Raw genomic sequence first — 24,952 nt, forward strand, 5'->3', positions numbered from 1 at the left:
GTGCAAGCCCCTACTTTTCAAAAACTAATGGGATGACAAAAGAAGAAAAAGAAAAAAAAAAAGGATATGCAAATGCTAGGGAAGAAGTTTGTTTCATAATTATTCATTTCACAACCAGCTTTTGAAACATTTTCAAGATATCGGGGCCCTAATGATCGTCGCTCTATTTTTCACAATGCAGGAAGTTACATCACAGTACTTGACCTTAATATTACAGCACCCTTTTCTGTTTGTGTTAGGTTTCTAAGGGAAATTTTACTTTGTAATATTCACCCTTTATTGGTCTGAGTTCTTCCCTTCAGAGCCTCAGAGAGTAAATCGAATGCATTTGGCACACTTCCCCAGGTTTGTAGTTAGCCATCACAGCAATGTGAGAATCCTTTTCTATTCTCCAGGTAGTTGTCTACAGTTCCTTCCTGCTCTCACATGACAGTGGTCAAACCTTAGTTTTTCATCAGGTTTCACAGGTAAAACCCTCATCCCAACCCCCAATGCAATGTGGGTACACTAACACTTTTGCTTCTTTTTTCTATATCTTTTAACTATTAAAATGCAACTATGTCTGCAGCCCAAGTCATATCACCGGGTTGGGATTGGAAGAGTAGCTACGTACTATTGCTATTTCTTTGTCCATTCAACTATAAAGCCAGGTTTTACTCATGCTGCACTCACATAATGCATCATTTGAGAACTTAAGGGCAGGACTTTATGAGTATTCTGTCTTAGAGTTTTTCAGCCTGTGGAGATTTTGAATCATCTACTGTACTATCAGTCCTCTCTAGATTTATACTCCCTGTAATATTAATAACTATCTTTAAATAGTAGATAAAGATGGATTGAATGAGGCCAAGGATGTAGTACTGACATAAGCTGTCAGAGGTCTCTGGAAGTTGACACTGGCTCATTTACATGGTCCTAGCTGTGATTCTCTAACATTTACCATGCATCAGAATCACCTGGAGGGCTTGTAAAAACAGATTGTTTTATTTTTCTTTCTGAGAATTTTCATTTCTTACAAGTTCCCAGGTAATGTGATAAACACACTTGGAGAAGCTTTGCTTTATGGGTATAGTTAACTGTTCAACAAGCTACTGCCATACAATCCAGGAGACTCCTTTTAATATGAAGTTTGGCTTGACTTATTCTAAGGTTGACCCCCAAGGATATATTTTGTTTTGGTGCACAAGCTAGATTGCATTATGGTTCCCATTCCAGAATTTTTTTTTTTTGTCTTTTTGCCTTTTCTAGGGCCGCTTCTGAGGCATATGGAGGTTCCCAGGCTAGGGGTCGAATCAGAGTTGTAGCCGCTGGCCTAAGCCAAAGCCACAGCAATGCAGGATCTGAGCCGTGTCTACGACCTACACCACAGCTCAGGGCAACGCCGGATCCTTAATCCACTGAGCAAGGCCAGGGATCGAACCTGCAACCTCATGGTTCCTAGTCACATTCGTTAATCACTGCGCCAAGACGGGAACTCCCCATTCCAGAATTTTTAAGCTTTCAATGTGAAGGAAAGGACAAGTGGCTCCATTTAGTTAGCCAAAACTAGCCAGTTCTAATAACTTCAGTGTTGTTTCAAATAAATGTTTAAACCCTGACATTGTCAAAGATTAAATAAATTCTCCCATAGAGATGTTGCAGTTTCCAAACAGATCTAAGTTCGCGCAGATCTCAGTCTATTATAAATGAAAGGGAACATTCAGACTTTTCACTTTGACAATTTGTCAGCAACAGACATTGAATTACAAATTTCAGGAGCTGATCACTCACCAGAAAATATGGAGTTGAAGAAAGGAAACTTCAAAACCTTCTGGGTAGATGAAACATTTTAGTTTCTCTTGTCAGTCATTAAGATTCTGCCTATAGAGTGAGATTTGGCAGATAATGGTACACAAGTCAAAGCAGAGGTCCATTAGCTTTTGATGATAAATATGTAACTGGAGTGTGGCAGCTGTTCACTGGCCCTCTGCCCTCCCCAAGATATGCTCAGACAACAATATTTTCACTTCATTTATTCCTTCAAAACAAGTCACTTCATTCATTTAAGTACTTAGAATTATACATCTCATAAATAAAATCAATGCATCTTAATGATAAAGGCAAAATCACATAAGAGGTATACAAAATGAAAATTAGACATTTCCCAGGTAGCAACAGTGCATTAACTTAAAAAAAAAAAAATGCTGGCAAGTAGACAAAATATTTTTAAAACAAGAAAGCATTTTCCATCTTCATTAAGAAAAAAAAAATTCTTATGCCAAAGGAAACAGGACTTTGTTCTGCTTTACCCTTTCCTGCTACTTTTCAAGTCATATTTTAAAGCTCTAAATTTTACAATTTTATGGGTTTCTTCTTGTGTTTAGGAATTTCAACCTCGAATGCATTTATACAGGAAATATAGGAAACTGTTATTCTCTGTTCCTTTTGACAAGCTGTATTTTAAACTTAGTATCTTTTTAAAGGAAAAAGAATTACACTTTGCTACAGAAATTATATTTCCTGTAAACAGCTTATATCATGAATGGCACCAAGGTGAACTGGAGAACTGACAAGAATTAGGTGCCCTGGTCCTTTTAATTAACTTACAGGCTACAACTAATACAAATCCTATTACCAGTTATAGTCAGGCTCATGTAATCTCAGTAGAAACTGTAAACCTTTTTTTTTAGGTTAACCTGTTTACCTACAACTTACTATCATATCTTTACTAACCCTAAACTCCTAAATGTAGGTTTGTATTTTTAAAAACAAGTATAAAAAGGCATCATAGCAAAATGCTTATTTAGGGTTTTATACTTTACTGACGAGCTTTTCAGTTATGGCCTTGCTACATTCTATGCCAAGAAATGGGGGAGGAAGGTTATGGTGACACAAAGGCATTGCTTGAGATATTTTCTGAAAAGCCTAATTCAGGACTAGGAATGCATTCACTTAAGGATCTCTCTTTATATGGTACTTTATCTTTCTGCCTCTTTCTCCCTTTACTCTAAAACAGCATGGGAGGACTATCAATTTCCTTTAAATTCTATAAACCAAGACCTAAATCAGCACCCCACAATTCCAGAGTAACATCATTTCTTCAAAGTCAAATATCCAAAGCACTGTAAACAAAATATCAGCTAAGTTTTGGAGAAAAAAAAAAAATTATTTTCCACACTTGGGGAAATCGTATAATCTTTTTAAGTTCGATGAAATTTGTTGAAATAACGCATTTATTATCTAACAGTAAGAAAACATCTTTAGTTAATAAACTAGCTTATTCAAAACAAGTGTTTCACCTTAGACTTAAAAATGATGTTGCTTATACATAACTTTCAAGGCCTCAGACTCAAAAATCAGCTCCTTTAAAATAAGTTGCTCAGAAACAAATGAAGAGTTTGAGGACTCTAATCTTTTCAAAGCTGTAGTAGTCATCTTTGTGCTACAAGGACAAATACTTGAATACTGCATTGTACAATGAATAATAAAGAACAATCACATTATAGAAATAAGTAACATTTTGAATGCCAGGGCACAGAGCATGCTCCTAACAGTTCCTGAAATCCAGTTCTTCTGTTAACAAAACACCAGAATGTTGTGCCACTGGATACATTATACACTGATGGTAACTGTTAAGAAGAGCTAATTGTTGGGAGCTGAAGAATTGTATTTTAACATCTTTGACAAGACCCCTGGAGAGGGCTTACATGTAAACTTTCATTTCATATTTTTAAAGTGCAGCAAATAATAATAAATGTGTGTTCTCAACACATGAAAGAACATAAAAATCTTAATACATCAACGTTTAGGAAGGCCATTTGATTCATAAAGAAAAAAAATCATGCTGCTGCTCATCATGTATACTCTCTAATTTTTTCAAAAAAGACAGAAAACTGTTCAGTTAGGGCAACATGAACATTCATTTTTTTCGCTGTGCCCATGGCACGTGGAAGTTCCTGGGCTTGGGACTGAACCAGTGACAGCAGTGACCCAAGCTGCTGCAGTAACAATGCCAGATCCTCAACTCACTGCGCCACAAGAGAACTCTGCAACATTCATGTTTTAATGCCTACATAAGATAGAAAGAATAAGCTAGATATGCAAGGTGAACATGGGCATTTAGGGGCACGTATGGAGTAGTAATATGTTAATTCATTCCTGATTACGATTTTGCTGGATCTTGAACTACTTTATGGGATAATCAAATGGCATGACTATACCAGCTTTTGCCAACAGGGTCAAGCTGATCAGCCCCCAAACTTTCAAGGGTACCACTTGACTGTGCCTATTAAACATTCATGGGAAATAACCATGAACCACTAACAGATGTACCACACTGCTGTCTTCACATGGCTATCACATCACAAAATTCCCAGAGATACTAATTTTAACTTCTGAAATCACTCTATCTAGAAGAGCATCTTAACAGCCCTACATCTCATCTTCTTTAAGTCCAAAGAAGAGTAAGGAAAAGAAGAGTGAGGGAAAGTAGAGTAAGGAAAAGAAGGAGTGGGAGATAGGAGAGCACAATAATGTAAACTATACTCATTTTAATAAAAAAAATTCTTGTACGGCAGTCAAAAACTGAATGAATGGGAAGATGGGTTTCATTCCGCTCAAGTGCAAATTTAAGGTTTCTTTTAAACCTGCGGCAAGATTTTTCCAAGAGTTTAATAAGTGCAATTAAAAAAAATCTTTAAGGGAGTTCCTGTGTGGCACAGCAGAAGTGAATGTGACTAGTATCCATGAGGATGCAGGTTCTCCTGGCCTTGCTCAGTGGGTTGGGGATCTGGCATTACCGTGAGCCGTGGTATATGTAGGTGGCAGATGTGACTCGGATCCCGCATTGCTGTGGCTATGGTGTTGGCCAGCAGCTATAGCTCTGATTGGACCCCTAGCCTGGGAACGGCCCTAAAAAGCCAAAGAGAAAAAAAAAAAAAAAAAAAAAGAAAAAGAAAAAAATCTTAAAGTTCTGTGAGGCTTACAAGCTTGAGTTCAGAGCAAGTACAAGTTTAGGTCTTTAATCCTCAATAATTAAATCAAACAGTCTGCAAACAGTACTTTATCTTGAATTTCTCATGATCAGATCATTAAAGTCCCAGTGCAGAGTTTCAGCAGCTAATTTAAAAAGCCATTATTGAGAGCAATCTATCAGTGTCCAACTGAGAAATGCACAACCCAGTTAAAAGGTAAAATAGAATAAGATCCCCTGAATAAATATCTGACACTTGCTATAAAAGCATAAGCTTAAATATGCAAACAAAAGCACTTAAAATGATGGGTTTAATTTTATAAAATATAACGTTCTATTTCTTTCCATTTGTTAAATTAAAATCAAATGTAGATAATGTATACTCAATTCTAAAGTGACAGAATTTATGTTGGGCAACACATCAATGCATACCTGGTACATTATAAAGTACTCAATAAATATCTGCTGTATGAATAGACTTCTGTAAAATTCCAGTAAGCAAATATTAAGTTTGGCCCCTGAAATACTTAGGAAAGGAAGGCAAGGTTTATGAGTAATGACATATAAAGCTCAATTTGATGGGTGTTACACAGTGGTACACTCCTAACTTCAGCTTTAAATTTAGTGTTTTCTGGGGGAAATAAGAGATACAAAATCCTTTTAGACCAGATGACAGTCAGATACAAAGAGATTTTCAATCATATTCATTTGTACATATTATGATTGCCAAACATAAATACTGGAAGCTCACAAGTACTATTTTTAAGGCTCAGTAAAATAGAAAATTAAAGTTATACTGACCAAAACAACTCATAATGCCTAAAAGAGTTATTCACGCAAAAGGTACTTAAGAAGTGTCATCCAGTGATTTCAAGCATACTTTGTGAATTGTTCTTTAAAGGTACTTTCCCCCTAAATTGTTTACATGTTCCTTGATTTTATTTTATCTTTTTCCCCCCTTAATTTTACATGGCCACCTCCATCAAGGCAAAGTGCTACAAGTAAATCTCAATTTTAAAACATTTGCCAAGAAGATAAGCTAAAAGAAAAGATACAGGTGCTCTAAGGTATACCATTGGTTTTCTAAGTGAGATATTTAATCAAAAACAAGACCAAGGTAACAAAACTTCACAACATTAAGCTTCTTCACATTATGTGAGATAATATATAATGAATTATAATTTAGCATCCCTGATCTTCAGAAGAATTAAGAGGTAGAAAACTTTTATCTGGAAGATCTCATAGTGAACCTAAGTTTTAGAGGGTGTGCCTTGTGGATCAGCCCACCAAGCAAATGGCTCTACATCTAATACTAGAAAGGAGACAGCTGAATAAGGCAAAGACTTAAAACCTGTCATATTGTGGAAGTGAAGCAAATTCACTCAATATTGTCATCCCAACTACTTTAAACTTCTGCAAAAGACAAAGATTGTGGATAAACAAAGTGCTAATTTGCAGAAATGGGAAATCATTTAAAAGCATTAGTGGTGGGATAAGGTTAGCATGAAAACAAACACTGTTTAGGTAAGTCAAAGATCTCACAACAGCCAAACCAAAGCATGGCACTATTACTTAAGATAAAAATTTTTTTAAGGAGCCAGAGGAAGTGATCTTAACAAAAAGCTGAGAAAATTAAATCCCTCCAGGCAAACCTTTAGGTAAAAGAGCAAAAACCGAGCACTCAAACCTCAAGAAACCTCAATTTAAAAAAACATATCCTACTTAATTTTAAAGTTTTATCCCATGTGACAAAGATGAATAAATGAATAGCATTAAAACAATGAGGCCAATGGTCTTTTAAAGCTTCAGTAAGCTGCTCAGGCACCTTTTCCCTCATACATTCTACTTTTATACACTAGAAATCCTAAATTGGGCACTATCAGTTCCTATTTTTAAATAACATTCTCAAGGAGTAGACTGATCCCTGTAAAAATTGCTTGTTATGGACTTTGCATACAATGAAGTACACATTTATAAAGTCTACCAAATTGCAATATAAAATCAGTTTTGACAATTCTGAGCATCTTCATTAGAGGAATCTATTCATAATTTAGTAACGTTAACTCATTCCGAATTTTTAAAAGGACTCAATTACCGGAGACACTGTGGTTTATGTCCAGTGGCCTCCCTGAGGCCTTTTACATTACCCCAAATATGATGCTGTTTTCTTCTCCCAGTTAATGCCGCTGGGTGCTAATTTATAATACTAAAACTCAATCTTCAGGTTAGTGTCAGTAGGTAGCAAGGACCACCTATTCTGTCACCCCAGCAGAAAGAGGGCATGGATCACCACTGTAGACGCACATCTGTAAACTTGCACACTAATTTTAATCTTAACAAGGAATTCAGTGTCTTAGTGGTTTTAGGTTAAAATGATGGTTCAAGCATTGTGTCCTTTTACTCTTGAGGGTTACGAATAGCTTATTGGAAAACCCAGAGCCTTCTGGATCTGTGAGGTAGTAGGCTTCAATCCTCATCATGCATGGATCACACTTCTCCAAAGTTGGTATGGCCTGTCTCCTTGGCATGGTCCCTTGCTTCTGCTTGTCCAGTTAATCCCTTCTGACATACCATGCATCTCAGGGTGAAGCGGTTGACATCAGTAAATTGTCTCTTGCTTCTAGCTTCATCTGCTAATTCCAGTGCTTGTACAAGAACAATATCATCATTAGAGGAGAAAATGGTCAGAGGAGGGGTGTCTGGGTCAGGGAAGACACGCTGAAGTGGATCATAGTGGATGCCATCATATATAAGCAGGACCCGTTTGGTGTATCCTGCATCTTCCCCAAAACGATCAATTCTTACGGTCTGTGTATCCACTACACATATTTCGCATTGATAAAATTTAGACAAAATGGATATCTCAATAGCTCCACCCCAAGTATCATCCCTTTTGATCCAGTCACAGTACTCTTGATTTGTTTTTCCCAGTATTGCCTCACTATAGAAGTCTGGATCACTTGCTACGATTTGTGCTATGAGGCGTCTCATCTCCGGGGCACAAGCTGGATTCAAGACTCCTCCTTCAACAACATAGTACACACTGGTAAAGAGGCAAGAGTTGTCTGCTGGGACCGTTGTTCTGGTAAGCACAGGCAAAGGTTCCCTGACGTAACTAGGAGCACCATGTTTTGTAAATGCAGGTGATGTTTTGGGTCTGGTTTGGTCTTCTTCAACGATCAGCATGTCGCCTGTCAAAAATAAAACAAATCCAGAACTGCAGAGACATCATAGATGAAATGGGTATTCTCTAACCAAGTCTGTAAACTACAAACACGAGTTAAAAAGTGTAAGTTGGGGTTAGCAGGGAGAATACAGTTTTGCAAACATGTTTCGTCTTGTTTACTGAAATCTCCATAAAGATGAAAACAGAACAAAGAGAAAAACGTTTTAGGTTGCACTTAATTTAGTAAAGGGGCCTGAGGTATCCACCTTTATAATTTACTTGAAAAGACCCATTTCAAGAACAAAATTTTCTTAAGCTTGCTCCCTGCAGTTTACAAGCATAGATCGTCAAAAGATTTTTATTACAGAATAGGCCACTAGGGGGTTCTCTCCTTCTGAAACTTAATTATCTACTCTAGTGTTTACAGGGAGGGATCCTTGATATAACAGGGGAAAGGCTTTTAATTATCAATATTGCTGTTCAAGCTTTCATATTGGATAGAAATAACTTCTGTTGTCTAGAACTTAAAAAGGACTTTAGTAGATGTGTCAAAGCAAACTCTAAAATGAGTACACCTATCAAAGGAAGTATATATGAAGGTGACTGCAAAAATGAACCAGGAAAGCAAAAAAGTATCCTACATCCTTCAGACCTGCTGACACCTTTCAGTGATCTAAACGAAAACAGCCATCAGGACAGAAAATTTAAGTTCCACCTTTAAAAATACTTTTGTGGACGCAGAGGTTAAACAAAATGAATGAGATCTTTTCCAGACATACTAGAAAGCAGTGGGAAGGGGACTCCAAGCTTTGGGCTTGTCAGAGATCGGGCCCTCCCTGTCTCTTTCAACTGTACCTAACGTCAAGGAATTGCTAGACACTTGTCCCGACCTCCGTCAGAGTTCTGTTTTTTAACCTGTCCTCGTCCTCAAAGCCCCCAGCTGACCCATAGCCACCTCAACTGTTTCCACATGCCCTCTTGGTCTTCCCAGGACTCTGCCCGGTCCCAGCCTCGATCCCCCTTACCTGACTGGATGGGCAAGTCCCCCAGAATGGTATCCCCTTCGCTGAGATCCAGGCACTCGGGTGGGTATCCGACAAGGATGCGCTGACAATCGGGGGCAATCCCGGTGATGGCGGCAATTTGGCCCTGGAGTTCCCGCACCCGGGTACGGCTGGACAATCCCTGCAAAACATGTGTGCCATCCTTGGCCTTGCAGCGGAGCCGCCACATCGTGTCGCTCTGGCCGCCCATAGGCCAGACACCCGTGGACCCAGCTTTGGTCCCCGCAGCACGTTGGGAGACGCCGCCGGGGAAACCAGCCTCCCGCGGGACTCCAAAATGGCCACCCTTTGCCGGACCAAACATCGCGAGAAGTCGCTGGCTATAGTTCTCGCGACACTCCGCAGCTTCAGTCTTAGCCTATTCTTAAAGTGACAACTAGTTCCCACCCACCCCTACTTTAGGTGGCAAAGGGTGATGATTTAGCCGTATTCCTAAAGTGCGGCTAGTCTTGCTGCCTGTAGAACGAGTGAGGCACCTTCTGCGTTGGCAGAATATATGCTCAAGGGAAGAGGGCGGAGAACGGAGTTCCTGAATCTAATACATTGGAATGTAACCTTGCACTTAGGTCGGAAATTATTAAATTGGGGCTTCCAAACCACGCCGGATCATAGTTCGGAAGGCAAACGAATGCCAAGAATGGTCAGTGAGTCAAAAAGACCTGTCAAAGACAAACATATACTCGTGATTAGACGCATGGCTGCAGCAAACACTGACTCATTGAGGTTAAGGGACCCGGGGGACTGGCCTTTCCACCTTCATGAGCCTGCAACTTAAAAACGTCCATTTGCCACATCAGAAAGCGCAGTATGAGGTCAGCATCTGGGCCGAGGGCTATTCGGGAGGTGCTGGCAGTGTAAGAAGGAGGAATGAAGAGGGCTACCGTGTGTCATCCAGATTCCAGTTCGCCCTAGTTATACAAATACCAAGACGACTCCATTCCTGACTTCATTATGGCGAAGTACTCACGTAATCAGGAGAGCCGGTGAGGTGTAAAGGACACGCAACCCCTGTATTTCACAGCAACGTGATAATGCTAGGTTGTGTGACTTTTTCCAACCCCGTATCCCTAAACACAGGACTGTGCCTTCCAAGTAAGTGCTCTGTAAACACTTGCTGAATAGTTAGAACCAAGTTGTATAAGCACAGAGAAGGCAACTGTAACATACTGGGAGTTGTAAAAAGTTTCAACGAGTAGGTAATGATTTGAGCTGTTCAGAAGGATGAATTTAACCCCCAGGTGACAGAGGAATAAAAATACCTCTGAATTTCTCTCTCTTCCAAGAAATCCATACTCATTGTTCTTTTTCCATCCTGAATCCGAAGCAGCAAGGCCTACCCCGCGTAGAGACAGTTTATCAACAGAATCAAGCATCAAGGGGGCCTGGGGGCAACTGTGAAAAGTTCACTCGGAATGTGCAAACTCACCTCCACTGTAAAAGCCTCTAGATCTGAATAAGTTATATGGAGACTTTGCATCTTTTCAGATCTTTCATGACCCAATTTTCTCCTTGAGCAGTTTTTCTCTTTGGTTCTTCAAGATGACCATAACAGATGGTACAGTGTGAGTGGTAAGAGGGAGAATAAATAAGATGGTAAATCCACTGAAGTATGTGCATGGATCCAGGGAAGCTCCTGGTTCAGCGGTGAGAGTTGTTGATTTCCTTAGTTTACAGTGTCCGCGACCTGAGGCAAGAATATGCAAACACCTTAAGATGTATTGTGGTAGTTTACTCTAGCAAACACCTTCCAAGCTTACGTCCCAATTTACAGATCTAACAGATCCCGCTGGGATTCAGGAAAAAGCGTTAATCTCCGCAATGATTTTTCCGGTCACCCTCTCAAGACTTCTACTAGTTCATTCTCGCGAGAGGACGAAAAAACCCACAAAACTTACTTTTTATTAATCCCGCCCCCAGCCCTGTTAGTTGCCAAGCAACGATGCAACCAACCTCCACGGTGCTGGGAAACTTGCGAGCTTGTGATTTTTCCCCTTCACAGTTCTATCCTCCTTCTGGAGCTAGCGTCAGTGATTCTAATTTGAGCCCCGCCCCCTGAAGCCTGCTTGCTCTCTATTGGTGGACGATTCTCTCCAGGTGAGGACCAACGCGGGAGTGGGCGGAGCCAGGCGGGGGCACGTGATTTGCCGGCGACTGGTGTGCCGGACACCGGCCACAGTCTGTGGGTTCCCGTCTGCCGCGTTACCCGGTAGGTGCTGGGGCCACAGACGGGAGGAGTCTTAGGAGGGATCTTGGGGTGGCCGACAGCTGTACAGCGTCTTGAAGGGTCTAGGCGGACGAGAGGAGGGAGGGGCCGCATGCACCCTGAGATGTGGGAAGATGAAGCCTCGTCGTTTCGGGGAAGTACGGGCCCCCGGGCGTCGCCTGGAGTGCGGATGTTTAGGAACTCAAAGCTGCAGTTTATGTGAGTTACAGGATTTGTGTGGTTAGTGGAAGTACAGTGCAAGGTCCCTGAAGCAGTAGGACCTTCCTTCCTCACGAGTCCTTGTCCGGGTTTGTAGGGAGAACGCGTGGGGCTCTCCCACACTAGTTCGAATCAGGACTTACCCGTTATTCTGTAGGCGACCTTGGGGAAGTTATTTACCACCTCTTTGCTCCCCAGTGTTTCTTCCATGGACTGTTTCCCAGGGGATCGTTGGGGAGAGGGTGTGGACAAGGGCTTGAGAGTAGGAACACCAGAGGAGAAATGGTGACGGGTGAGGGCTGTCTCTGGGTCCAGTTACAGTTTTTCCTTCAGGGGATATGTTTGAGATTTTTCCCACTTCTCATTTTTTTCAGGACTGAATCCTCCCATTGGACTGCAGTTACTTTATGATAATGGACTTGATCTATTTGCAACTCACCCCACCCCCAACTGCTGCCACTACTCTCCCCAGATTCTTAAACTGGAATCTGAAGTCAGGAAGGAACTTGGATGAACCACTTAGTTTGATTAATCTCAGTTTTTCAATCTGTAAAATGAGGAGAAGTAATAATGGTAGCAAAATCTGTTTCATTACAGGATTGTTGGGAGGATTGAAGGAGATAATTTATTTGAGTGTAAACTCCAAAGTCAGCAATATAAATGCAAGCTTCTGCTGCACCTCTTCAGAGATGAGGAAACACAGGGCTAGGGGCATTCATGACTTATTAGGGCGTATAGCTCTTAACTGGGAAAAAGGCTGGACTTGACTCTTGGGCCAGGGTTCTTGCACTTATACCTCTCTGATCCTCTTCACTGAGTGTTTGGAAGGTTGTCTCCTTCCTTCTCTTCCTTATATCCCTTTTATCCCTTCCAGGGGTCCCCTGAAGAGCTGCCATGTCTGGGAATCCTGCATCTTCCTCAGAACAGAACAACAACAGCTATGAAACCAAAACAAATCTCCGAATGTCAGAGAAGAAATGCTGTGAGTGGTGGGAAAGAGGAAGGGCTGCCTTGTCCCAGGTTTTTGTCTTGGGAATATAGTTGTAATCCTAGACTTTGCTGCTCAATGGGAGTAAGAAATAAGTCTTTGACACGGGAATTTAAAACAAAGGCCATCAGGGGAATTTCCTGTCTGAAACAAGTAGACTCCGTGAAATGTCTGTCTTTGGTGCTAGGCTGCCCATGTGGCCGAGCATTTTCTTCCTGCTTTTGTTAACTGAATCTCTGTCTTCTGGGGGTATCTGTACACTCCACTGATGTTGAAAGAGCAAGCACTGTTGTATATGCAGTGAGTAAGACAGAGAGGCACCGGTACAGGGATTACTTGGGGCTGGTCCCGCTAACGGTTTCCCTTTATCGCTTAGGCTAAGTTTTGTGAGAGTGCTGCTCACTGCAGAAATTGCAGGTAGGAACCAGTCACTCATTTCTACAGACCTAAGGGGAATCAGCCTTGACATTTCACTTCTCGCCGTGTCTTGGGCACCTTACTTTCTCACAGGTTAACCTTTATACTTTGCAAACTATTTTCCCTGCAGGTTCATTCCTCTGGGGATGGGTTTCACAGGAGCATCTCCATGCCCATTTTTTTTAGACAGAGACAGCAGGTGGGTTTGCAGAGAGGTGAAGTGTCATTTCTTTTTTTCTTTTTTCTTTTTTTTTTCTTTTTGTCTTTTTGCTATTTCTTTGGGCCGCTTCCACGGCATATGGAGATTCCCAGGCTAGGGGTCTAATCCGAGCCGTAGCCACCAGCCTACACCAGAGCCACAGCAACTCGGGATCCGAGCCGCATCTGCAACCTACACCGCAGCTCACGGCAACACCAGATCGTTAACCCACTGAGCAAGGGCAGGGACCGAACCCGCAACCTCATGGTTTCGTTAACCACTGCGCCACGATGGGAACTCCTGAGGTGTCATTTCTTGTCCCCATGCATCTGTATGCTGAAGCATCCTTAATAGACTAGACTCCAAGAATGCATAGCCCAGTCCAGAAGGTCCCGGGCAGTTGGTTTCCAGATGTTTGGGGAGAATCTCAAGGAAAGCTAACTCTTGTTCCTGCTTCCAGGTTCCTTTGGAACCTTACCAGGCCTCACTTCAGTGCTGAGGAAACAGCCAGCCAGCCTGAGACTTGGCATCATCTCACGTTCAAAGCTTTCCCAAAGTCTCAACCTTGATGTCATGCTCTTGTCAATCTCATGATTCATGATAATCATCTCTTTTCACCAGGCGCTGACGAGGCTTGTTGGGGCTTGGGCTGTAGCTGGGGAGGCTTGTTTGGATGTGATGTTGGGGTGGGGACACCTCTTTGATTAGGGTCTTCTTTCTGTGCCAGGACTGGAAGCCAGGTACTGAGGGCAAACACTCCATGGAAAGTAACTAGCATAGCATGATATTTGAGTGCAGCCTCTGGAGTGAGACTGCCTGGGTTTAAATCTTGGTTTTAACTTCCTGGCTGTATGGTTTTGAACATGTTGTTAATCCTTTCCAGGCCTCAGTTTACTTTTTAATAAAATGGGGATGTTAATTGTACCTTCCTGCAGAGAGATGTGAGAATGAATGAGCAAGAGTGTTGGGTACATGGTTAAAGTGTGTTAATTTTCACCGGTGACTCTATTTGCATGTTGTATTTATTTCTGAAACATTACATATAGATTGAATTATAGTCTAAATGCTGTGCTGGAGCTCACTCTTTAAAGCTCCATGGGAGTTCCCCTTGTGGCTCAGTAGATTAAGAAACCACATAGTGTCCATGAGGATGTGGGTTTGATCCCTGGCCTCGCTCAGTGGATTCAGGATCTGGCATTGCTGCAAGGTGAAGCCCAGGTCGCAGGTGTGGCTTGGATCTCTTGTTGCCGTGGCTGTGGTGTAGACCGGCAGCTGCAGCTTTGATTTAACCCCTAGCCCAGGAACTTCCACATGCTGCAGGTGCAGCCCTAAAAAGAATACAAAGGAGCCCTGTGAAGAATTATATTTTTAGTAAAGAATGTTTTCTCGACAGTGTGGTAACCTAGATTTGGGGATATGGGATGCATATCTTAAAGAGAGCTGCCCTCATGTTGCTAGGACACTTGAGCCAAACAGGAGCAGAGAACTGGTGTCTGGGCGCTGGGGGGCAGGGGGAGCTGTGGGAGTCTCTGACCCTGCACAATTCCCAGTGTCAGACCTTCTAGTTCTGCTTCTCCTCCTTGGGAATCCCCTATCTGGCTCTCTTAACTCTTTTGCGCTTTTCCTGCCTTGAGGGCTTTTGATTAGTGAAGGAAGCAGTGCTCCCAGGTCTCTTTCCTGTCCTCTAGACTGTAATTCCTGCTGTAAGCTCTGCTCTCCCCTTCCCAAGTTCTCCCTTCTCCTCTGCTGGAGGCATCTGGGTTGTTCTGAAACGGCTGTAATTCATGAAGAAGCTCCAGGTTCTTCCCTTGTGGTTAGACTGCAGCAGCCATAGTCCAAGGAGAAATAGTTTTGAGACAATGTGTTAATGTCCTTTTTCTTTGTTATTTGCCTGTATCTCAGAACCGGATCCCCTGGCCGTTTAGTGTTCACGTCCAGCAGTTGCTTTATAAATAGCTCACCCGTTATCCCATTGCTGCTAATTACACCTGTTGTTAGCTGAATTGGACTCTGGAAAGTGCCTGAATTGGAGGGCTGAAGAATGTCTTTAGGGAGCCAAGACTTCCAAAAAAGCATGACTGGAATTTCAGCTGCTCCAGGGATGGTGGAAGAGGGGGGTCATGCTGGCTGAGGTGCCTTTAAGGTGCTCAGATGACTGGTTTCAGGGCTCAGTGAAAGCAGGAATTGGGGGTAGAAGGGGAGGTCTACATGCTTTTCTTTCTTTTATTCTTTGGTATTTTTGAATAGGTCTGGAACTGACCAGTTCCCGTATGAGCCTTTCCCTAATTACAAAAGCAATACACGTTCACGAAACATTTGACCAATACTGAAAGAAAGGGAAAAGCAAGAAATCTTTCACAGTTTCTCCTGACCTTGTTAAGTTTGCATCTTTCCAAAATCTTATGCTGTTGTATCCTGTTAATGAAAATAGTTCACACTGTACATATTTTATTCTACTGTTCCTTTTTTTTTTTTTTTAATGTACTATGTCCTGGACGTTTTTTTTTTTTTTTTCACATCAGTAAGTTTAGATTTACCTCGTTCTGCATAGTCTTGCCTTGTATGTATATACTAGCCTCTCCCTGATGGACATTTATGTTATTTCCAGTTTTCTACTGTCACAAACACTGCTGTAGAGAGCGTCTTTACACATACATCTTTCCCTGTTTGTGCTAGCTTTTTTTTCCTACAGAAAAAATAGGAGGAAAGATAGACACCTTTGAAATGTCAATTAGTATTCCTCCAAAGTTCTATATTGTCAGCTGTTTTTCATATTTCAAAATACTTGATAGAAACTGGGCGTTAAACTATAGTGGTACTGGTTAACTAAACATTAACATAATGAGTGTGTGGCTGCAGAACTTATGTTTATCAAACAACAGAACATAATGGACAGTTTTTTTGATGTCTGATGAATAAAAAGAAGATATGGCTAATGAGGCACACTTACAGGACGGCGTGTTTCAAAATATTAGGGCTATTTAGAACAAAAAGTAGAAGAACTTAGTCATGAGAAACCGGGCACCATGGTCTTTCTAGACTACCTTTAGGTTCAGATCAGAAAGCGGAGTTGTGCTGGCCACGTGGCTCCCTTTGTCAGGTGCTGACAAGAGCTGAAACTGGGCAGTCCTGAAACTGGGAGTCTGGTCAGAGCCCTGACCTTGACTTTCCATTGAGTGATTATGGGCCAACCTCTTCTCATTTCTCCGCTTGAAGTTTTCTGTCTAGGAGGGAAGTTATCAAGCCCCCATTTCCTCTAAGTGTGTTGGTGAGGGGACAGTACATTTCAGATTGAGAAAGTGAATTCCACCTTGTTGGAAGAGATTTTTCAGCATTGAATCGGCTTTCCATTGTATGTCAGGGGGGTATGCTGCCTTGTCTCTGAAATTAATGGGCGTGGAGTATCTACTGCTCAGATTAAAGTGGTGATGGTTTTGTTTTTTAATGGGCAGGACCCACTGTTCCTAGTTGTGCCTAGGTGGCAGTTTGAGGTGGACGCGTGGTTTAGTTTTGTCATCAGGAAAATGAGAAGCCCTAGGTGCAGCAGGTGTGCGCGGGCGGGTTATGGGCAGAGGTGGGAGGTGTGGTGCTGGGGGCCCTGTGGGGATCCTTGGTGCCTGGTATTTTCTTCTGTTCTTAGCGCTCTCTGTCCAGTTCGGTAAACATGGAGCATCTGGTTCCCTGGTTGGCTTCAGTGCATCTCCTAAGTATTAGTTCATTTGCAGCTTCAGGGAGGGTAACAGGGCCTTTGGGGAAAGTGCCTAATGGGCTGGAAGGTGTGGACCAAGCAGACAAGAGGTGCAGGTAATGAGCCAAGCTGTGGGGATTGAGGAGTGCAGTACTGAGTTGCAGAAAGTGAAGACTCAGGAGGATTGCACTCCTGAAGCCTGAGGCGCCTCATCTGCCTGTCAGGGGTCAGAGATCGATGATTAGTGTCAGGCAAGGCTGCAGTGTGGCGTTCGCTTGCCTTTGTGCTCCCTGTTTGGACAGAGATGAAAATCACTTCTGTTGCTCATTACCTACCTCGGGGAGGGGTGGGGTGCTCCTGCCCAGGCCTGGGAAATTTCCATGCGCACACTGGTAAAGGATTATAAGCCAAGCCCTGTAACCCCAAGTCTGGGCTTCTGCGCCCCGCCCCCTATCGCCAGGGCTTCTGGGTGCTTCTTGCCAAACACCCCTAGGAAATGCTCTTCCTTCTGAGGTCTGTGGTCTACCCACGCCCCTCTGCCCACTTCTCCATTGAGATCTTTTTACATTTCCTTCTCGAAAGAAGAAAGATGACTTTCTCATCCACATACCTTAGTTTTGTTGAATTGTTTTTTAGCCTTCCATGGTCACCTTGTCCCAGGGCAGAGAAGCAGCAACTACTTGTGGGGCCCGTTCTTGAAAGCAGTGCTGGGAAGATCAAGGTGAAGGTGGTTCTTTCTCACCCACCCCCACACAAGGCCTCTCTCATAGGAGCCATGGAGCCTGGGCCCTCCCACGTGACCTCAGTTGGGGTCTTGGCCCCAGGAACATGGCTGGCAGCTTGCAAGGCCCTCCCCTACTACAACACACATCTATCCCCTGTGAGCAAGCTGATGAGGAATCAGAGGCCCTTTTGATGGAAAAAAGCTGCCAAAGAAGCACAGGATCTGGATTCTAAGGCTAACCCTTCCCATGACTCATTGTGTGTCCTTAGGCAAGCCACTTGATAACTGAGCATCTCGTTGGCTCCACCTGTCCAGTGAGACCTATCTGCGTAAATGAACATTCCTTTTTTTTTTTTTTTTTTGGCTGGGCCCATGGCATGCAGAGGTTCCTTGGCCAGGGATCAAACCCGTGCCACAGTAGCAACCCAAGTTATAGCAATGACAATGCTGGATCCGTAACCTGCTGAGCCACCAGGATACTCCCTGTAAATGAGCATTCCTGAAGTAAGTTTCCTAAGGAAGGGCAGCCCAGTGGCTCTTCCTGCTTCTTAACTGTCTTGCTTTTACTTGGGCCTTTGAGGCAGGCTGGCTGATGCTCTTGTGGGCTGGCTTTACCATGACGCTTCCTGAGGGCTGGTCAGAACCTCTGGCAGGAAGACTTTGCCACAGTCTAAATGGTTGAGAAATTCTGTTCGGAGTTCCCGTTGTGCCTCAGTGGTTAGCAAACCTAACTAGCATCCATGAGGACTCAGGTTCAGTCCCTGGCCTCACTTAGTGGGTTAAGGATCTGGCATTGTCATGAGTTGTGGTGTAGGTTGCAGATGTGGCTCGAATCTGGCGTTGATGTGGCTGTGGCTGTGGCTGTGGCTGGCATCTGCAGCTCTGATTGGACCCTTAGCCTAGACACCCCCATATGCCACACACGAGGCCCTAAAAGACCAAAAAAAAAAAAAAAATTTCTGTTCTAAACTTATGCCTTGAACACAAAGGCCACCATAGGCTGAGGCCAGGCTCTTTTTCCGTGAGCAAGATAGCTCTTGCCTGTGGCTCTGAGGGACTAGATGGGATCCTCAGGATAGAAACGCTATTGGTCCTGTTAGAGGAGCCAGCTCAGGTCTGCCCTGGTAGGATCTCTCCAGACACAGGACCTTCCTTTGTGGCTACATCACTTTCATGTTACTAGACATCCTCATGCTAAGGAAGGTACTTTGATTACTGTCTTTCTAATCCTCGTTACTTCTTTTTCATTTCCACCTTTCGAACCTCTGTGAAGACCTTGCACAAGTGGGAAAGACATGTCTTAGTTTTGGGGTACTTTCTGGAAGTCGACACGACTCTTTTGTGTGTGTGTGTGTGTGTGTGTGTGTGTGTGTGTGTGTGTGTCTTTTTGCCTTTTCTAGGGCTGCTTCCCACGGCATGTGGAGGTTCCCAGGCTAGGGGTCCAATCGGAGCTGTAGCCGCTACAGCAACGTGGGATCCGAGCCGCGTCTGCAACCTACACCACAGCTCACGGCAATGCCAGATCCTTAACCCACTGAGCAAGGCCAGGGATTGAACCCGCAACCTCATGGTTCCTAGTCGGATTCGTTAACCACTGCACCACAACGGGAACTCCTGACACGACTCTTTGACTCTGTTTGAGGAGTTCACCCAGCCTCTCCTCGGTTTGCCTTCTCAGTCTTCCTGGACACTTGTCTCACTGAGGCGTATGAAGATCAAACCAGACTGTGACCATGAAGTTCCAAGCTCAGGGCGCAAATCTTACTCGGCCCCTCATCACTTAGTTCTGTTTTGTTCCCTGTCCTTCTAGCGTGGGCGTCCTACATGACCAATTCCCCGACCCTCATCGTTATGATTGGCTTACCGGCCCGGGGCAAAACCTACGTGTCCAAGAAACTCACACGCTACCTCAACTGGATTGGGGTGCCCACCAAAGGTAGGTGTAGTCATTCCTTCCTTGGGAAAGGAAATGATCAGTTTCTGGGCATAGGCCTCTGGGAAGACGTCTTTTCCCCGGCATTAGGATTACAGGGTGGTCCTGGCAGCAGTAGCGGCTGCTTCCTGGTTTCCTGGATTCATTCCCTGTCCATACACCTGTTCCTCATGGCCTGGCTAGATTGGCCTAGTTTAGAGGCAATGCCTTTGATAAGAGTCTTAAGAGTTAAATAAGTATATGGCTTTACACTTTCAAAGTCCTTATATCTACACCATTTTTCTTTCCTTTTATTTTTTTCGTTTTAGGGCCACACCCGTGGCATATGGTGGTTCCCAGGCTAGGGGTCTAATTGGAGCTACAGCTGTTTGCGTGCGCCACAGCCACAGCCAGAGCCACAGCAACATGGGATCTGACCGCATCTTCAACCTACACCACAGCTCACAGCAGCGCCAGATCCTTAACCCACTGAGTGAGGGCAGGGATTGAACCTGCAACCTCATGGTTCCTAATCGGATTTGTTTCTGCTGTGCCATGACGGGAACTCCAACATCATCTTTTCTAATCCTCGCAATGCCCCTGGGGAAGAGCCAAAGTGGCTGAGGAAATGGAAACTCAGACAATTTCAGACTTGTCCAAAGTCTTGTAAGTCAGAACTCGAACTTAACCCGATGCTTAATCTGGTGTTCCCAACATACCATGGTACTTTTTTTTTATCCATTTGGCCACTCTGACATTAGATCAAGAAGTCTCCTTTGGAACATGCCATTGTTTCTCTGCTGAAGGGTGTGGGTGTCTCTGCAGTGTTTAACCTTGGGGTGTATCGGCGTGAAGCGGTCAAGTCCTATAAGTCCTACGACTTCTTCCGGCACGACAACGAGGAGGCCATGAAGATCCGCAAGTGAGTCTGCTCAGGCCTGACCTCCAGGCTGGCTCTTTCTTGGACCTCATGAGACCGGATGTGATGGGGCTTGGTTTCCCCATGACAGTGAATCTCCTGTGGGGATCTAAGTGGAAGTTATCTTCAGGGCAGGTCACTGTGGGCTGGGGTAGGTAGAAGAAGAGGGCTCAGCAAGTCGTGTGTGTGTCTGTCGGCTCAGCCTGTGTGGGGCAGGGGAAGAAGGAAGATAGGGAAAGGTAGAAACATCCCAGCAGGGGAGTTGAAAGGACTAGTTAGGGAAGATTTTTAACCGGTGGGGGGGAATGAAATGGGAAGGGGTGTGACTCCTGTGCACCCCGGCTGTTGGTATCTCTGGCTCTGCCTGAGCCTGGCCTTTCCCCAGTCCTCTGGCTGATTCCCTCTGCTTTCACGACAGACAGTGCGCTCTGGTGGCACTGGAAGACGTTAAGGCGTATCTCACCGAGGACAACGGGCAGATCGCAGTAAGCCTTCCCGGTCCCTTCCCCATCTCGGTCTCTATCCTTTCAACAGCCTGGCTGTGCAGCCCCACACTGGGCCGGCCTTGGAGGGATTTCGTTGCTCGGTGGGTCCCCACTCCCCTACCCCGTGGGCTCTCTTCCCAGGTGTTCGATGCTACCAATACCACTCGAGAGAGGAGGGACTTGATTTTGAACTTCGCCGAGGAGAATTCCTTCAAGGTAGGATCTGCCTCTGAGCTGGAGGAGCAGAGGACCTGGAGGCAGGGAGTTAGGAGGGACAGGTGACTCCGTTTGACTGGTGGGTGAGGCCGGGACTGGACATCCGACTCCCTCCTCTTGGTGCATTACCTCCGGTCCTCGAGTGTTTTCTCTCAGGTCCTTTCTCAGACCCTTAGCCTGTGTGTATGAGGCCCCAGGGATGTGGTAAGAGCCATTTTGAAAAGAAAAGGCCTTGAAGGCCACTTTGATGAAAGAAAATCCTGGGGGAATGTCGTAGCTGGGATGGGTTAGGGATTGGCGTGTGCCATCTTTCTTTATTTTTTATTGTTTTTTTCTCTTTTTTTTCCTCTCTCTCTCCTTTTTTTTTTTTTTTTTTTTTTTTCCTTTCATTTATTCTTTTTGGCAAGTGCCGTCTTTGACTCATCCATCACTGCCTTGTCTCCCCGGCCAGGTGTTCTTTGTGGAATCTGTCTGCGATGATCCTGATGTCATTGCTGCCAACATCCTGGTAGGTGACAGCCCTACATGCCACCACCTCTTCTACCCTTAGCTCCTTGTGTGTGTGTGTGTGTTGGGAGGTGGAGTTGGGGACAGTCAACTATCTAAGGGAAGAAAGAAAGAGACGTGTTTAACAACACAGGGTGGTCTTTCTGCGCGGCGGCCAGAACACCCTTTTGCACATCCATGCTCTTTGAGGAAAAAAGGAAGAGTTAGCTGTTGCGTAGAGGTCAAACTTAAACTGTAGGAGTCCTGGCCCTGGGTTCTGAGTATCAGCTGGCTGCTGAGATCTAGGTGTGTTCTTAAAATAGACCAGACTCTTCATTATCTGTCAGGGCCGCTTTATAGGAAGGTCCTCTGCCCACCAGTGGTCTGATATTCAGGTCAGTGTTCCACACACCAAGAGCCTCATGCCCTGTGTGGGCACAGCTTATGCCAGTGCCCATCGGATGGTTGTGCCGTGCTGTGCTGAGTAGACATTGTGCGTTGTATCATGGGGGTGCTCTCCCTGCAGCGTGGGGACTTGCAAAGAGGTGTCTGGTCCACGTTGGCCATGCATCAGATCAAGCCCCCTGTTCTGAGCGGTCGTGGGGAGAGACTGAATCCCATTCTGTTTTCCCAGGAAGGTACAGAAAGGGATTGGGGCCCAGGAGCAGCTTCAGCTGCGTGTCTGCCTCTGTCTTTCAGCCAAGGGCAGGCACATGACTCCCCAGTTGTCTTTCCCTTCTTGGTTGCCAGGGTCACAGGACAGGGAGGGAGTGCTCAGTGAATGGGGAGTGCCAAGGCTCCAGTGAAAGTCCACTTCTATGGACTTCCTTTTCTTTATTTAGCAGTGGCTGTTTGCAGGAGGGCCGTTCAGGGCAGACTTCTGAATAGGCCCTGCTCTTCCTGTGATTCCAGGAGGTAAAGGTGTCGAGTCCTGACTACCCTGAAAGGAACAGGGAGAATGTGATGGAGGACTTCCTAAAGAGAATTGAGTGCTACAAGGTCACCTATCAACCCCTTGACCCAGACAACTATGACAAGTAAGGTCAAAGGCCAAGGTTTGAAGGGCCTGAGGCAGGGGTCTCCTTTGAGAAAAGAGCCTTTCTCCCTGTGTCCCCAGACTTCCCTCTGACCATCCAGACCTATGTTTACATCATTCCAGGGAAGCAAGGTATGGATTCGTGGCCTCTATGTGGCTTGAATCTTGTACTTAAACACTGGAGTGTTTTTTTATCTCAAGTTCTTCTTCTTCTTCTTTTTTCTTTTTTTTTTTTTTTTTTTTTGTCTTTTTGCCTTTTCTAGGGCCGCTCCCATGACATATGGAGGGTCCCAGGCTAGGGGTCTAATTGGAGCTGTAACCACTGGCCTACGCCAGAGCTACAGCAACTCGGGATCCGAGCCACGTCTGTGACCTACACCCCAGCTCACGGCAACGCCGGATCCTTAACCCACTGAGCAAGGGCAGGGACCGAACCCGCAACCTCATGGTTCCTAGTCGGATTCATTAACCACTGTGCCACAACGGGAGCTCCTATCTTAAGTTCTTCTTGTCTGTCCTCTGGAGCATGGATTTCTCAACCTCAGCATGATCGACAATTTGAACTGGATAATTCTCTGGTAGGGGATGTCCTGTATGCTATGGAATGTTTACCAGCATCCCTGACCTCTGCCCTCTAGATACCAGTAGCACTCCCAAGCTGGGGCAGTCGAAAATGTTTACACACATGGCCAAATGTTCCCCGGAGACAAAATCACCCCTGATTGAGAACCACTGCTCAAGAGCAGTGTTTCTTTTGGTTTTGTTTTTTTTTTTTCAGGCTGCACCTACAGCATATGAAAGTTCCTGGGCCAGGGGTTGAATCAGAGCTGCAGCTGCTGGCCTGCACCATGGCCACAACAATGCCAGATCCGAGCCGCATCTGCAACCTACACTGCAGCTTGAAGCAACATGGGATCCTTAGCCCACAGAGAGGGGCCAAGGATCAAACCAGCACCCTCACAGAGACCATGTCAGGTCCTTAACCCACTGAGCCGCAGTGGGAACTCCTAGATCAGTAGCTTTGATGCTGTAGGACACCCCTTAGAGATGTCATCAGCATTTGATTAATTTTTGAAGTTTATTGTGTGTGTGTGTGTGTATATATATATATACAAATACATTACATGTATAATACATGTATGTTGCACATGTAAATAACATATGTGCAAATATAGCATATATAAAGCATCATATATTGTACATTTTTGTACATATGTATGTAATACATATACACATTTTTTTTGGTGTATTACTTACTGTGGCCGTGCCTATCAGCAGTGTGGTATAGAGCACAGGTTAACTTGATGTGTGTGAGTGGTAAGAGCCATAACGAAATGACAAGTCCACGTTGAGGAATGATGTGTGGACAGGGAGACCTGCGAGAAGGTGGCCTTTGAAAAAGCACGCAGCCAGAGCAGATAACAGCTCTGTTTAAGTGCCAGTACAATCCTGCAGCCAAGCAAATGGCAAGACATTGTGCAATAGCCCACTGTTAAACTGCTTCTGTGGATGCTTGATGTTTTGAGTCTTTCAGCTCCTTCAGGTGTGTTGCCCAGAATGTTAGTGTCTGGAGGTGTTCCTTAGTACAGAAGTTGAAAACCACTGCCCTTGAAATGGCGAAATAGCATGTTCTTCAGTTAGCCCAAAGCCCTACGTAGAAAAACATTCTAGGAGTTCCTGTCGTGGCTCAGCGTTTAATGAACCTGACTAGTATCCATGAGGACCGGGTCCGATCCCGGCCTTGCTCAGTGGGTTAAGGATCTGGCATTGCCGTGAGCTGTGGTGTAGGTTGCAGACGTGGCACAGATCCCGAGTTGCTATGGCTGTGGCATAGGCTGGCAGCGACAGCTCTGATTTGACCCTTAGCCTTGGGAACCTCCATACGTCACGGATTTGGCCATAAAAACAACACCAAACCAAAACACCCCCTGAAAAACAAAACAAAAAAGAAAAACAGAGTGTGTGTGTGTGTGTGTGGTGTGTGTTGTGTGTGTGTGTGTGTTTATAGATATTACCTCTGGTGGTAGGGTTATGAGTGATTTTTATCTATCATCGTTTTTTCTTAACATTTTTAAGAATAAGCACATTGTTTTTATAATGAGAAAAATTTAATGATGGCCTCCAACGGAACAGTCTGTGTGAGTGCTTTTGAGAGAGGCTCAACAGGTGGTCACAGGGCATGCGCAGAGACCTCTGTGGTTCTGCCCCCTCTTCTCCCCTCCCTGCTGGTGGACACTGTCCTCTGACTCTGTCTTGACCATCTCAGATGGGCGCTGTGC

The 24,952-nt window shown here is 44.5% G+C and overlaps 2 protein-coding genes across 11 annotated transcripts in view; one reads left to right on the plus strand and one right to left on the minus strand.

Moving 5' to 3' along the window:
* Positions 1,998–11,247, minus strand: YOD1 (YOD1 deubiquitinase). 4 transcript variants are annotated; one of them, XM_005667547.3, is made up of 4 exons: positions 11,132–11,247; positions 10,608–10,865; positions 9,143–9,302; positions 1,998–8,142 (listed from the first exon to the last, which is right to left on the minus strand). In XM_005667547.3, exons 2-4 carry the CDS (start codon positions 10,656–10,658, stop codon positions 7,439–7,441), a joined length of 915 nt encoding a protein of 304 aa, XP_005667604.1. In that variant the 5' UTR covers positions 10,659–10,865; positions 11,132–11,247; the 3' UTR covers positions 1,998–7,438. The 4 variants fall into 4 exon arrangements, with proteins under 4 accessions (XP_005667604.1, XP_020918990.1, XP_020918992.1 ...); XM_021063333.1 differs by having other exon boundaries at positions 4,985–8,142; positions 9,143–9,840; XM_021063331.1 differs by lacking the exon at positions 11,132–11,247 and having other exon boundaries at positions 9,143–9,840; positions 10,608–11,079.
* The window catches only part of PFKFB2 (6-phosphofructo-2-kinase/fructose-2,6-biphosphatase 2), a 35,136-nt gene continuing 21,327 nt past the window's right edge, over positions 11,144–24,952 (plus strand). For 5 of the 7 annotated variants that reach the window (XR_002335794.1, XR_002335793.1, XM_021063326.1 and 2 more), the window contains exons 1-8: positions 11,186–11,387; positions 12,478–12,585; positions 19,430–19,555; positions 20,357–20,453; positions 20,869–20,935; positions 21,077–21,151; positions 21,603–21,659; positions 22,550–22,674. Coding sequence is in view for 5 of the 7 variants with exons in the window: in XM_021063326.1 (XP_020918985.1) it covers positions 12,498–12,585; positions 19,430–19,555; positions 20,357–20,453; positions 20,869–20,935; positions 21,077–21,151; positions 21,603–21,659; positions 22,550–22,674 (635 nt within the window). In the remaining 2 variants the exon portion in view is untranslated. Of the gene's footprint in view, positions 11,388–11,408; positions 11,604–12,477; positions 12,586–19,429; positions 19,556–20,356; positions 20,454–20,868; positions 20,936–21,076; positions 21,152–21,602; positions 21,660–22,549; positions 22,675–24,952 lie in introns of those variants that run through there. The other 2 variants (XM_021063328.1, XM_021063327.1) reach the window with 2 other exon arrangements.

The sequence above is a fragment of the Sus scrofa genome, chromosome 9 (assembly GCF_000003025.6).
Source record: "Sus scrofa isolate TJ Tabasco breed Duroc chromosome 9, Sscrofa11.1, whole genome shotgun sequence".
NCBI classification, from domain to species: domain Eukaryota; kingdom Metazoa; phylum Chordata; class Mammalia; order Artiodactyla; family Suidae; genus Sus; species Sus scrofa.

Coding starts and splice junctions, on each gene's coding strand:
- YOD1 (XM_021063331.1), bottom strand. CDS start 9,485: ATGTTTGGTCCGGCAAAGGGTGGCCATTTTGGAGTCCCGCGGGAGGCT. Junction 8,143..9,142: donor GGACTTGCCCATCCAGTCAG/GTAAGGGGGATC, acceptor TATTTTTGACAG/GCGACATGCTGATCGTTGAA.